The sequence below is a fragment of the Lupinus angustifolius genome, chromosome LG13, assembly GCF_001865875.1.
Source record: "Lupinus angustifolius cultivar Tanjil chromosome LG13, LupAngTanjil_v1.0, whole genome shotgun sequence".
NCBI classification, from domain to species: Eukaryota; Viridiplantae; Streptophyta; class Magnoliopsida; order Fabales; family Fabaceae; genus Lupinus; species Lupinus angustifolius.
Window position 1 is genome coordinate 13,763,890 of NC_032021.1, and position 12,377 is coordinate 13,776,266.

Here is a 12,377-nt window from a genome sequence, read left to right on the forward strand (position 1 = left end):
GCTGGTTCATTATCGGTAGAGAATAGATTGCTTCACTATTTAATTGCATATATTTTAGTTCAGAGAAACACTAATCATGCACAACCAATTGTTATTGATCTGAAATTTATGTATGTCGTGAAGGAGAATATAATGGTTAATTGGCCTGAGGAAGTCCATAAGGTCATGTATAATGTCTCTACATCATAATCCAAGTTGCTTCCCTACAATATCTTCATATCGAGAATTATTGACTATCTGCATATTGACGTATCTAACACCATCGTCACAGAGACTTCGGATAAAGATCACCTTGTTGGTGAAAGCCTTATCCACAAGATGGGTATCTACAAGTATGGAAGTACTTGGCAATACCCGAAGGATTACACTATCGTGGATTTGAAGCTATCTGATAATGATGATCAGGCTGGTACATATCAGCCTAATGTAGAAACTCAGGGTGAGCCATCTAGAACTGCGCCGCAGGAACCATCCTTTGGATTAGCTCAGTTGGATGCCATGGAGCAAAGGCTAAACAACATAATGAACTTACATTTTCAGTCTTTAAAGGACTCCTACCATACTGATTTGCAACAATTTGAGGAGCGTCTGGTTGCCTACATCGATGACCACTATCAAGATATGAGGAGCTTTGTCTAGAACACTAGTGAGGCATAGAATGAGAGATTTTGTGCAGAATTTGAGAAGCTGAGATTCCTCATCCAGGGTGATAGTAGTCTGACCGTACCTGATGACATAGAAAGTTGCTCAATCTTCCAGGCTCCCATTCCTTCTTTGACGGTAATATCAAGGACTAGTACAGGGAGAATCTGTCTAGCAAGGGGTCTAACTTAGGTAAGCTGGATTGGCAACTCACTTTTGGGATTGCTATTGACTCTTTATGGTGCAACAGGAATCAGTTTGTTTTTATCATGTAGACATTGAACCATCTCAAGTCTGTATTGAGATCCTTGCTAGAAAATCTTGCATTGCTAAGGCTTTAAAGCTGAAGGTTGTTTCCTCAGTAAGATCTATCATCCCTAATGCTCCGATTATCAGATGGTTTCCTCCAGATTTCAGTTGGTGCAAGCTAAATATGGAAGGCTCCTTCTCTTCATCCACAAAAATGGCTGCTTATGATGGAGTTGTGCGGGATCATTGTGGTGCCTTCTTATTCGCCTTCTCCAAACAGATTGGCCTATGCTCACTTCTACAAGCTGAACTTTGGGGTATTTTGGTTGGGTTGCTTCTGAAACAAAGAGGTTTCCGAAAAATTTGTGTCGAAACGGACTAATTTGTTAGTATTCAGTTAATTGGTTCAGGGTGCCTTCATCCTCATCCTTGTGCCGCTCTTGTTACTCATATTCATTCCATTATTCAGGAGCTCCATCATGTCACCTATACTCACATATTTAGGAGGCAAATTCAGTTGCAGATGATCTTGCCAAGATTGGTCTTCAATTAGATAGGACTTTTCACGTTTTTGATGTTGGCCCTCTATTTGTTCTATTAATCTTTTGTTTGATAGTGCCTCTACCATTCATGCTAGAGGACTGTAGTCTTGGCTTTTAGTCTCCCCTATTAGCAAAAAAAATGATAATAATTTCACTTATATTATTATTTAAATTACAAAATTATGTCTAATATGTTGTGAGCTACTTTTAATATTTTTCAATTATATCATTCATATTATTATCCTAACTTTAAGGAACAATTAAAGGCAAGTTTTATTTTCAGATCCAGGGTTATTCTTGACATTTTCTAGACTAGTCTGAAATAAAAATGGGACCTATAATTTATGAAAATTTCTAATTATATCAAACATAAAATATCAATTTAAATAACAAAGTCGTGTAGTATTTATATGATAACATTTTTTTTAGTATCCCCTCACCTTTTCAGAGTTTGTGGCTGCCCCTTTCAACAAGTGTCACTCCCAAAAATCGAACCCTCAACCTTAAGGATCCAATGAGGCCTTATACCACTAGATCATAGCTTTGTTGGTAATTGATACTTTTACTTTTTAAATGGCAGCGTACAAAAAGAACAATGATACCTAGATTATGAAGAGATGGAGACAACAATCAATAGACAACAAAACTCAGACATAGAAGAGCAAGTTGAAGAGGGATTATGAATATTGTTTTGTATAACAATGAGTATACAAGATAAGGAGAAAAAAATTGAGGTTCGTCATAGTTCCTTCCAACAAATGTTGTTCATAGAAATTGAAATCTTGTTAGGATGCTTTAAATATGTTATTGTATTAGTCTCACATTGTCTAGTATTGAAATAGAGTAAAGTAACCAATGTTATATATTGTACTCTAGTCTCTTATTATAATGTGCACCATATATAATCACCAAATAGAAACAAATCATGAACACTTGGGCCCATGGGTGTGCTAGGACTTGCAATCCTTATTCTCTAATAACACTTGGTATTTGTTTAGTGCTCACGGAGACGTATGCACAATTGGCCAAACTCTGTTATCAAATTTTCTTGTGTCTTCTCTTTTGTTTATTCTGAGCACTTTATTTGATGGCTTCTAGTTAATGCTATGCAACGATCATGTCTGCTGCACCAACAGTTGGTATCAGAGCCAATTGGTAGATGGCTCTTAACCCATGCATTAGATAATGGCTAAAGAGGATAAGGCATGATGGCTAGACTAGGTGCATCAAAGGTAACTCTGAACAATCAATATAGTCAGAGCCTCAGTTAGAGAAGATGGAGAATTCAAATATTGCTACAGGGAACAATGAGAGGCCTAATCCTCCACGGAGGACGTTGGGTGATTATACAATGTATCAAGGTCCGAGGTACTACTCAAGCATTGTTATCCCGCAAATAGAGAGAACAGTTGAAATTAAGCCAGCATATATGAATCTGGTTAGTGCACACCAATTTTCTAGGAAGGATTATGAAGATCCTTATGCACATCTAGACAACTTTTATGAATTGGTGGCGAAAATGGGTTATACTAATGCTGAAAGAGAAGCTGCATACATGATGTTGTTCCCATTCTCTTTGTTGGGCAAAGCTAGAGAGTGGCTAAAATCCCATCCCACTCAAAGTTTGACTAGTTGGAATGACTTGGAGTCAAAGTTTTTGACTAGGTTTTTCAAACCAGCTCGTTATGTGCATGCCAAATTTCAAATATCCACTTCTGGCAAGGTGTGGATGAAGCATTCTATGAAGCTCGAGAGCGTTTTCAGGTGCTACTGAGTAAATGCCCCAATCATGGTTTTGAGGATGTGGATCAGCTTAATATCTTCTGCAATGGGTTGACGTCTGAGACCAAAATGATACTAGACACAGCAGCTGGTGGAGCAATGATGGTTGTGGATGCTGAATAGGCTGCAACAATTATAACTGCCATATCTTCAACAAATAGGCAAGCACAACACAGTCGAAAGATAGTATAGAAAAGAAGAATGCTTGATCTGAATACATCTGATACTATTCTAGCACAAAACAAAATTTTGACTCAACAGATAGAGGCTCTTACCAAGAAAATGTCAAAATTGCCACAAAAAATCCATGATGTACAATATATTCCGAGTCCACCAGTGCTGAGATGTGATTTTTATGGAGGTGATTATGCAACTGGTCACTATTCTATGCCTACCAATAATCCAAAGGAAGAGGTTCAATATGTGACTAATCAACTAATCAACCTCGTTAGGGAAACTTCGCAAATAATTCTTCATATAACAATCAATTCTCACAAAGTTGGAGGGGAAATCTGAACCAGAATTATGGCTGGAGGCAAGAAGTAGGATCATCTACTAGGCAACCACCATTTCAACCATCACACCAATAGGGTCCACACCCACTATTGCATGAGAGACAAAAAAAATTGGAAGACACTTTGGAGAAATTCATGCAAGTCTCCATCACAAACCAGAAGAATACTAATGCTTCTATCAGAAATCTGGAGACACAAGTGGGGCAATTAGCAAAGCAGATGGCAAAACAACACTCTGATCGTCAACAGTTTTCCGCCAATACCCAAACCAACTCTAAGGAACACTATAAATCTATCACCACTAGAAGTGGAAAGGTAATTAGTAGGGGTATTGATGAAAATTTGGCAATTGAAGAGGAAGTCATTGAGGAAATAGAGGCTGAGAAAAGAGAAAATGTAATCAGAGAGACACAAAAGGGTAAACATGTACAAGCAGAAGAAGGAATTGTAAATATGGGAGAAATAATAAAGGAAAATAATGACTAGAGGAAGAGTGATCTACCTCAACTAAAGGATCTCCCTTATCCCAAGAAACTGGTCATAATCAACAACACATTATCATATGCAGAAGAAAAACAACTAATAGATGTGTTGAAGAAAAATGCATGAGCTATAGGTTGGAGAATGTCTGATTTCCATGGAATAAGTCCTTCTTATTGTATGCACAAAATTCATGTGGAGCAAGATTATAGACCGACAACTCAACCTCAGAGACGTCTCAACCGAACCATGAAGGAAGTAGATAAAAATGAGGTAATGAAACTATTAGATGCTAGGATAGTTTATCCCATATCTGATAGTACATTGCTGAGTCCTATTCAGGTGGTCCCGAAGAAAGGGGGATGACTATGGTGAAAAATGAAAAAATGAGATGATTCCTACAAGAACCATCAAAGGATGACGGATGTGTATTGACTACATGAAACTGAATCAAGCTACCCATAAAGATCATTTTCCTTTGCCATTCATGGATCAGATGATTGAAAGCCTAGTTGGGCAAGAGTTCTATTGTTTTCTGGATGGGTACTCAGGATACAATCAGATTAGTATAGATCCAGATGATCAAGAGAAGATAGCTTTCAAATATCCTTTTGGTATCTTTGCATACAGAAAGATGTCATTCAGACTATGCAATGCACCAACCACATTCCAAAGTTGCATGTCAGCTATCTTCTCTGATTTGGTGGAGCTTTGTCTTAAGGTATTCATGGATGACTTTTTAGTCTTTGGATCGTCATTTGAGGTATGTTTAGCAAACTTGGACATCATGCTGAGACGATTTCTGGAAACAAATTTGGTTTTGAATTGGAAGAAATGTCACTTCATGGTGACTGAAGGAGTGGTCATGGGGCACAAAATCTCTTCCTGGGGTATTGAAGTTGGCGAAGCAAAAATTGAGATCATCAAGGAACTTCCACCACCACTCAATGTCAAGGGAATCAAAGGTTTCCTTGGCCATACAGGTTTTTATAGGCATTTAATTAAAGATTTTTCTAAAATTCCAAAAACACTCAGTAATCTACTGAACAAATTTTTTTTTTCAATTTCATGTTGAGTGTACAAAATCTTTTGAAACTCTGAAACAAAAAACCGATTTCTGCTCCTGTCATAGTAGCCCATGACTGGCACTTAGATTTTGAACTAATGTGCGATGCCAATGATTATGATGTCAAGGTGGTACTTGGACAAAGGAAATCTAAGGTTTTCTATACCGTACATTATTGTTTCGATGGGTTTTATTGATGCAGGAATTTGATTTGGAGATCAAAGACAAGAAAGGGAGCGAAAATTATGTAGCAGATCACCTATCAAGGTTGGTCAATCAAGAGGTGACAGTAAAAGAAGCTGAAGTGGTGGAGGAGTTTCCAGATGAGAAACTTATATTGATTCAAGAAAGGCCATGGTTTGTTGATATAGCCAATTTCAAAGCTGCAAGGGTGATCCCTAATGAGTTCAAATGGCATCAAAAGAAGAAGTTATTAAGAGAATCCCATCAATATGTTTGGGATGACCCTCATCTTTACAAGATTGGGTCTGATGGATTGTTGAGGCGGTGTATTTCATCAGTAGGCGCCAAAATTATTCTATGGCATGGGCACAGTTCGCCATATGGAGGACACTTCAATGGAGAGAGGACAATTGCCAAAGTCCTCCAATCTGGATTCTATTGGCCTGTAGTGTTTAAGGATGCACAAAAATTTGCTCAACAATGTGATAATTATCAGAGATCAGGCGGGATTTCTAAGAGAAATGAAATGCCACTGTCCAGAATTCAAGAGATTGAAGTTTTTGATTGTTGGGGAATAGATTTTATGGGACCATTTCCACCATCACACTCACATTTATACATACTTGTGGCGTTGGATTATGTGTCCAAATGGGTTGAAGTTGCAGTTGCACCAAAAGATGATGCTAATACCATAGTGGAATTCTTAAAGAGAAATATATTCAGTCGGTTTGGCACACCTCGGGTTCTTATCAGTGATGGAGGATCACACTTATGCAATTCACAACTCGAGAAGGTCCTTCAACATTATGGAGTCTGGCACAAGGTGGCATCTCCTTACCATCCGCAGACAAATGGACATGCGAAGGTATCCAATAGAGAGATCAAAAGAATCCTTGAGAAAACTGTCTCAATTTCAAAAAAGGATTGGTCTCTCCGACTAGATGATGCACTATGAGCTTATAGAACAGCATTCAAGGCACCTATTGGTCTATCTCCTTATCAGTTGGTTTATGGAAAGACATGTCATCTCCTAGTAGAGCTTGAACATAAAGCATATTGGGCATTGAAATTCTTCAATATGGATCAAAAGGCCGCTGGTGAGAAAAGAAAGCTACAATTGCAACAATTGGAGGAGATGAGACTCGTACCATTTGAGTCCTCCAAGTTGTATAAGGAAAATGTCAAAATGTATCACGATCAGAAGATCTATAAAAAATAATTCTGATCATGACAAAGTGTATTGTTGTTCAATTCTCGGATGAAACTATTTCTGGGAAAACTGAAGTCAAAATGGTCAGGACCCTTCCTAGTTAAGGAAGTTAAATCGCATGGAGCGATCGAACTACAAGATCCAACATCTCAGAGAAGTTGGATAGTCAATGGCCAAAGGTTGAAACCCTACTTGGGTGGTGATGTCGCGCGGCTCACCACAATCATCAACTTATCAAATGCTTAAATGAACAGGCGTCGAGCTAATGACATTAAACAAGCGCTACCTGGAAGGCAATCCAACTTTTATGTTTTTTTGTTTTACTTTAATTTTGAAATACATGTTTTTTTGGTTGTATACAACTCAGTGCATATAGTTGATGTACATAATGTGTGTGAGATTGAGTGAAAAACAAAGAATTTTTTTTTTGTGCACATGTCATTTTTCTGGGGTTTTAATAGTTATTTTTCGCCCAAGCCAGCAAGCCTCGCTCAAGTGACAAAATAATCAATTTTGGGACCAAGTTCTATGCCTCACTCTCGCCAAGGAGAGAGTGTCTCACTCAAGCGAGGGAAACAAGGTAAAAAGTCCTAAGATTCTCGCCCAAGTGAGCAAGCCTCGCTCGAGCGACAGAAGACCCAACTCTCTACCCACCTCTCGCTCAAGCAAGAGTCCCCCTCTCAAGCGAGAGGACACGAGTATGGTTTTTAAAAAAGGGGATTATGATTCAAACCCTTCATTTCCCTCTTTCAAAATCAAAAGAGAATGAGACGAAAATCTCCCCCAAGAGCTCGAAGGCAACTTCATCTTGCACACACTCACTCAAGCTTCATCATTCATCATGTAAGTACACCCTAGATCCTCTAGTCTCACTTTACTTACTATGGTTGTGTTGATCCTCCTTTCCTATGGCAAATGTCATACTCTTTTGTGATTTAGGCACATTTAGGATTGTTTAGGGTGTTAAAACACTTCATTATCATGCTTTACATTCATTTTGTGAGTTGTTGTGAAATACCATGAGTGTACCAAATTAGAGCCTAGGGTTCTAAGTTCAAGTTTGAAAATCAAGGATATTGGTATGTTCATGCTTTTTTTGAGTTGAATAAAGTATAATGATGTGGTATGGGAATAAATGAATGTCAATGTCATGTTTCTAAGATTCCTAGGATTAAAATGCATGTGTTGTATCATGTCACTGATGTGTGTTGGAATTTATCTGCTTATTACAGGAGAAGAAAGACAGTGGCACAGAAAGATCCCCCTGCTCCTAAGAAAACAAATGGAGGATCCACTTCAGCTCAATTTGATCGACTGAAGTTCACCTCTAAGGAAAGGGAGGAGAGGTTTCTAATCCTCCTCCACTGGATGTTTGTAGCAGAGCGGCGGGTTCAGCTGCAACCAAATGAGTATCCAGAGTTTACTGGCCCACTTAATGAGCTAGGGTGGTGGATATTAGCATCTCCAAACGATAAATTTGACCCTGAGGTGGTTAGAGAGTTTTATGCTAATGCCTACCCATTGGAGGAGGAGAAGAATTTGCACACAAATCTTGGGGTCGAGGCACAACCATCAAGTTTGCCTGGGATTCTATTAATGCCTTGTTAAACAACCGCCATTACACCCGAGTTAAGCCGTTTGACTATCACATCACACTGTTGGACCACAATGATGGGTTTCACAATCACACCATGGCTGCATTCCTATGCATCCCAGGAAGATCATACATCACCAATAGTGATGGGCAACCACTAAGAACATACACTTAGCACATGACTACTCTGGCATAGATTTGGATGATATTTCTGCTACACAATGTCATTCCAAACAGTCATGTATCTTCCTTACCCCTGAATGACTGTCACCTTATCTTCAATATTCTGACGGGCATGAAGATTGATGTTGTTGAGATCATTTCTATTGAGATATATAAAATTGCTGCAAATGGGGGCAAGAAGGGCACCATCGGTTTCCCTTCATTAATCACTACACTGTGTGTTAGACAAGGAGACAGGGTCAACCGAACTGAGAAGATCAAGCTGCCAATTACTAAACAGTACATCCACCAAAACTGCAAAGAGGAAGCAACTGTAAGGCAGAATCAAGGTCAAGCACACTCATCCCAACAACAACAGCCACCCCATCATCAGCATCAGATCTTTACAACGGAACAGAAACTTGATCAGCTTACACTTCACCTGGAGCATTTACAGCTCCAGAATGATATGTTGATGCGAAGGCACCAACAACATGGTTTGTATGTAGTTAACTACTTTTACTGTCTAGACAACCAATTCTGTATAAGCCCTGAAGATTTCACCAACAATTTCCCATGGCCTTGGGTCACGCCTACATTCCCAGGGGGTAGGAGCATCTAGTTTTGTTGGACCATCTGGTGCTGGTATTGCTGGAGATGATGAAAATGCTGAAGAGGAAGGGGAAGAAATGCTATAACTGAAGCACCGAGTTTTGTTGTTTAATTTTTGTATTTGTTTTCCTATTTAATTCATGTATTTCAATTCCAAGTTGTAGTTGCATGTTTAGGTTCTAGGTCAGATGTAATGTGTACTAGTCTTGTTTGTGTGTTAAGTTCAGAAACCATGTTTAAGTTCAGAAATTTGTATTTAGTAAAATGAAGATGTGTTGTTTAACCCAACTATGTCATCATGTTAAAAACAAAATGAAAGAAAACATGTGATTGAAAATGATTAGGGTTCTGAGTCCAACTACTTTCAGGATGTGAATATTGATTCAGACATATACTGAATAGGTTGAATAATGAATAGTTTGATCAAAGGAATAAGGCCTAAAACTTGGTGAAAAGAATGCAACCAAACATAGATGAATGTCTTTGTTGGAATACATTAATTAACTTCGCCTGATTTTTGGTTGCCATTAAGCATGGAATAGGATGGAGATGACTAAGGCCTAGTCTAGGATAGATAAGCTACAACCAGAAAGCCATCCCTGAATAATGAATCCAATTCTTTGTAGCCCCTTTTGAGCTGAAACTGAATTATTTTTGAAAATCATGCATCCTAGCCGAAATGAAATACATCATTCCCCATACCTATGGAGGAAGATCATTAGTACATATGATTTTTAATTTTATTGCGGGGCAATGATTGAGCGTGTGATTTATGTATCTGGGTTAGAAAGTGAAATAAAGAATCTCCTTCTTCAAGTTGTGTAAATGATGAGCATGAGAAAATCAAATGAAAGTAAATAATGTATGAATCATGCTAAAAGGGCAAGACTCAAAAGGAAAGGTCACTGAAGAAGAATGAGAATCAAATGGTTAAGAAATTTGTAAGTAAAATCAAAGTAAACAAGTGAAGGAAGTATGAGTATGCACTAATGTTCTACCTCCTTTTTGTATCCCAAAAAAACCAAGTTTCTTTGTAGTCATGCCTCATTACAACCCTATGTTAGTCCTTGAGATCCATGATTGAACTTGTGTACATGGTTTGACTTAAATGAAAGGCAAAGTCAAATTGTTTGGACCCAGCAAGGAAGCGAGTGAAACACTTAACCTGTGAGCATGAGAGAGTTCCTTTGATTGAATTGAGTAGTTATTCTTGCTATTTTGTTTGAATTGAACTGCATCTATATCTTGTATTAGATGGAACTAAGGTCACTATGACTAATCATGAAACAGGTTTCTGTGAAAAAGTGAGTGATTGAAATTGCATGTTGCCGTGATTGGATGAAAACTTTTTGAAAAATATATCAGATCCTTTGAATTGAACTGAACTTGGTTATTTTGCTTGAGGACAAGAAAGATTCTAGGTTGGGGGAGTTGTTAAGTGCCAAATTGTGAATGAAATGTACATGAATTTGGGGCACTTAGTGTGTTGTAGGATACAAATTGTGTACAACTCATAACAACTTAGTCTAATTTTATCTTGTTTAGGAATGTACCTATGTTTATGTCAATTGCAAAACAAAAAGTATGAAAAAAAAAGAAGGAAAAGGAGAATTTGAAGTTTCCGAACACTAACACTCTACCTAGCACTCGCCCAAACGAGGAGCCTCACCCAAGCAAAAAGGAAGTCCCTCGCTTGAGCGAGGGATGAAGAAGGAATAGGCTAACTCTCTGCCTGTCCCTCACTCAAGCGAGCCTTTCAGGATTAAAAATGGTACCTCTCTCGCACAAGCGAGAATCTCTAGCTTGAGTGAGAGACCAGAAGTTGGGACAAATATAGGCTGTTACAAATTGAAAAAAAGGGTTACACCATCATTCTACCAGGCTTTTTGCACAAAAATTAGAGAGAGAAACACTAGGGATTGAGAGAGAAGTTGTGGGAACGACTTAGATGAATAATTTCTTGTATTTCTCATGAGATGAATGTAATAGGAAGGATGTTTGGCTAAACCTTCAGTGTTGGGATTGAAATATAATCTTCTAACTTTTTTACTCTTGTATTCAATTCTTGAATGTATTTTAGTTATTTGATTTTGGAAATTTTATCCTGTGTTTAATGCATGAAATTACTTTGCTACTAAATCCATGATCTCTTATCGAAGTTTCATTGGGAAGTTGAACTTGGTATCAAATCTAGGCTATCTTCCTTGCTACATCATTGCTCTAGGAATGGACAGTGATGTAAGAATTGCTTTTACATTGAACTTAATGCTAGATAATTGCTTGAATATCCAAGGAATTGGTATTTAAGTAATTGTCTAAGGATTTTGTATTCAAGCAATTGATACAAATGATTTGAAGAAAATGTGCATCAAAATCTATAACTTCACAAGTTATATTGAATTGAATCTAACGATTGCAAAGGGAAATAAAGGTGAACTTCGACCCCAATGCATTTAATTTCATAGTTTAAATTTTATAATACAACAATTATTTTCAAAATCCAAATGATTATAAACACTAAATTTTGTAAATACATATTCAATCTACTTTCTCAAGAATTGATATAAATCCAATCTGCTCTGTGAGGACGATATATCGATATTTACCCATTATTACTTGAGTGATACGGTTCACTTGCCGTACAAAAATATCTAAGAAGTTTTTTTTCTCCCCTCTCCTCCAACGGGTACCCTTCTGTTGGTCCCCAGCAACGACACCATTTTGGAGCATCTAGTTCTAGTGTACCATTTGGTGCTAGTACTGTTGGAGATGAAGAAAATGATGAAGAGGAAGAGGAAGAGATGTTATAACTGAAGCATCGGGTTTTGTTGTTTAATTTCTGTATTTGTTTTCCTGTTTAATTCATGTATTTCAATTCCAAGTTGTAGTTGCATGTTTAGGTTCTAGGTCAGATATAATGTGTACTATTCTTGTTTGTGTGTTAAGTTCAGAAACCATGTTTAAGTTCAGAAATTTGTATATGGTAAAATGAAGATGTGTTGTTTAACCCAACTATGTCATCATGTTAAAAACAAAACGAAAGAAAACATGTGATTGAAAATGATTAGGGTTTTGAGTCCAACTACTTTCAGGATGTGAATATTGATTCAGACACATACTGAATAGGTTGAATAATGAATAGTTTGATCAAAGGAATAAGGCCTAAAACTTGGGGAGAAAGAATGCAACCAAACATAGATGAATGTCTTTGTTGGAATACATTAATTATCTTCGCCTGATTTTTTGTTGCCATTGAGCATGGAATAGGAGGGAGATGACTAAGGCCTAGTCTATGATAGATAAGCTACAGCGAGAAAGCCAACCCTGAATAATGAATCCA

At 37.7% G+C, this 12,377-nt stretch overlaps 1 protein-coding gene across 1 annotated transcript; it reads left to right on the forward strand.

Annotated features, from left to right (window-relative positions):
• Positions 3,866 to 6,414, forward strand: LOC109363619 (uncharacterized protein K02A2.6-like). Its single transcript, XM_019609870.1, has 4 exons — positions 3,866 to 4,177; positions 4,707 to 5,193; positions 5,364 to 5,431; positions 5,479 to 6,414. The coding sequence occupies exons 1-4, from the start codon at positions 3,866 to 3,868 to the stop codon at positions 6,412 to 6,414; spliced, it is 1,803 nt and encodes a 600-aa protein (XP_019465415.1).

What these genes read in the sequence shown, in the direction of transcription:
- LOC109363619 (XM_019609870.1), top strand. Translation starts at nt 3,866, where the DNA reads ATGCAAGTCTCCATCACAAACCAGAAGAATACTAATGCTTCTATCAGA. An exon ending in AGGTTTCCTTGGCCATACAG is followed by an intron (nt 5,194 to 5,363) that starts GTTTTTATAGGC and finishes ACTGGCACTTAG; the next exon opens with ATTTTGAACTAATGTGCGAT. An exon ending in TTGGACAAAGGAAATCTAAG is followed by an intron (nt 5,432 to 5,478) that starts GTTTTCTATACC and finishes TTATTGATGCAG; the next exon opens with GAATTTGATTTGGAGATCAA.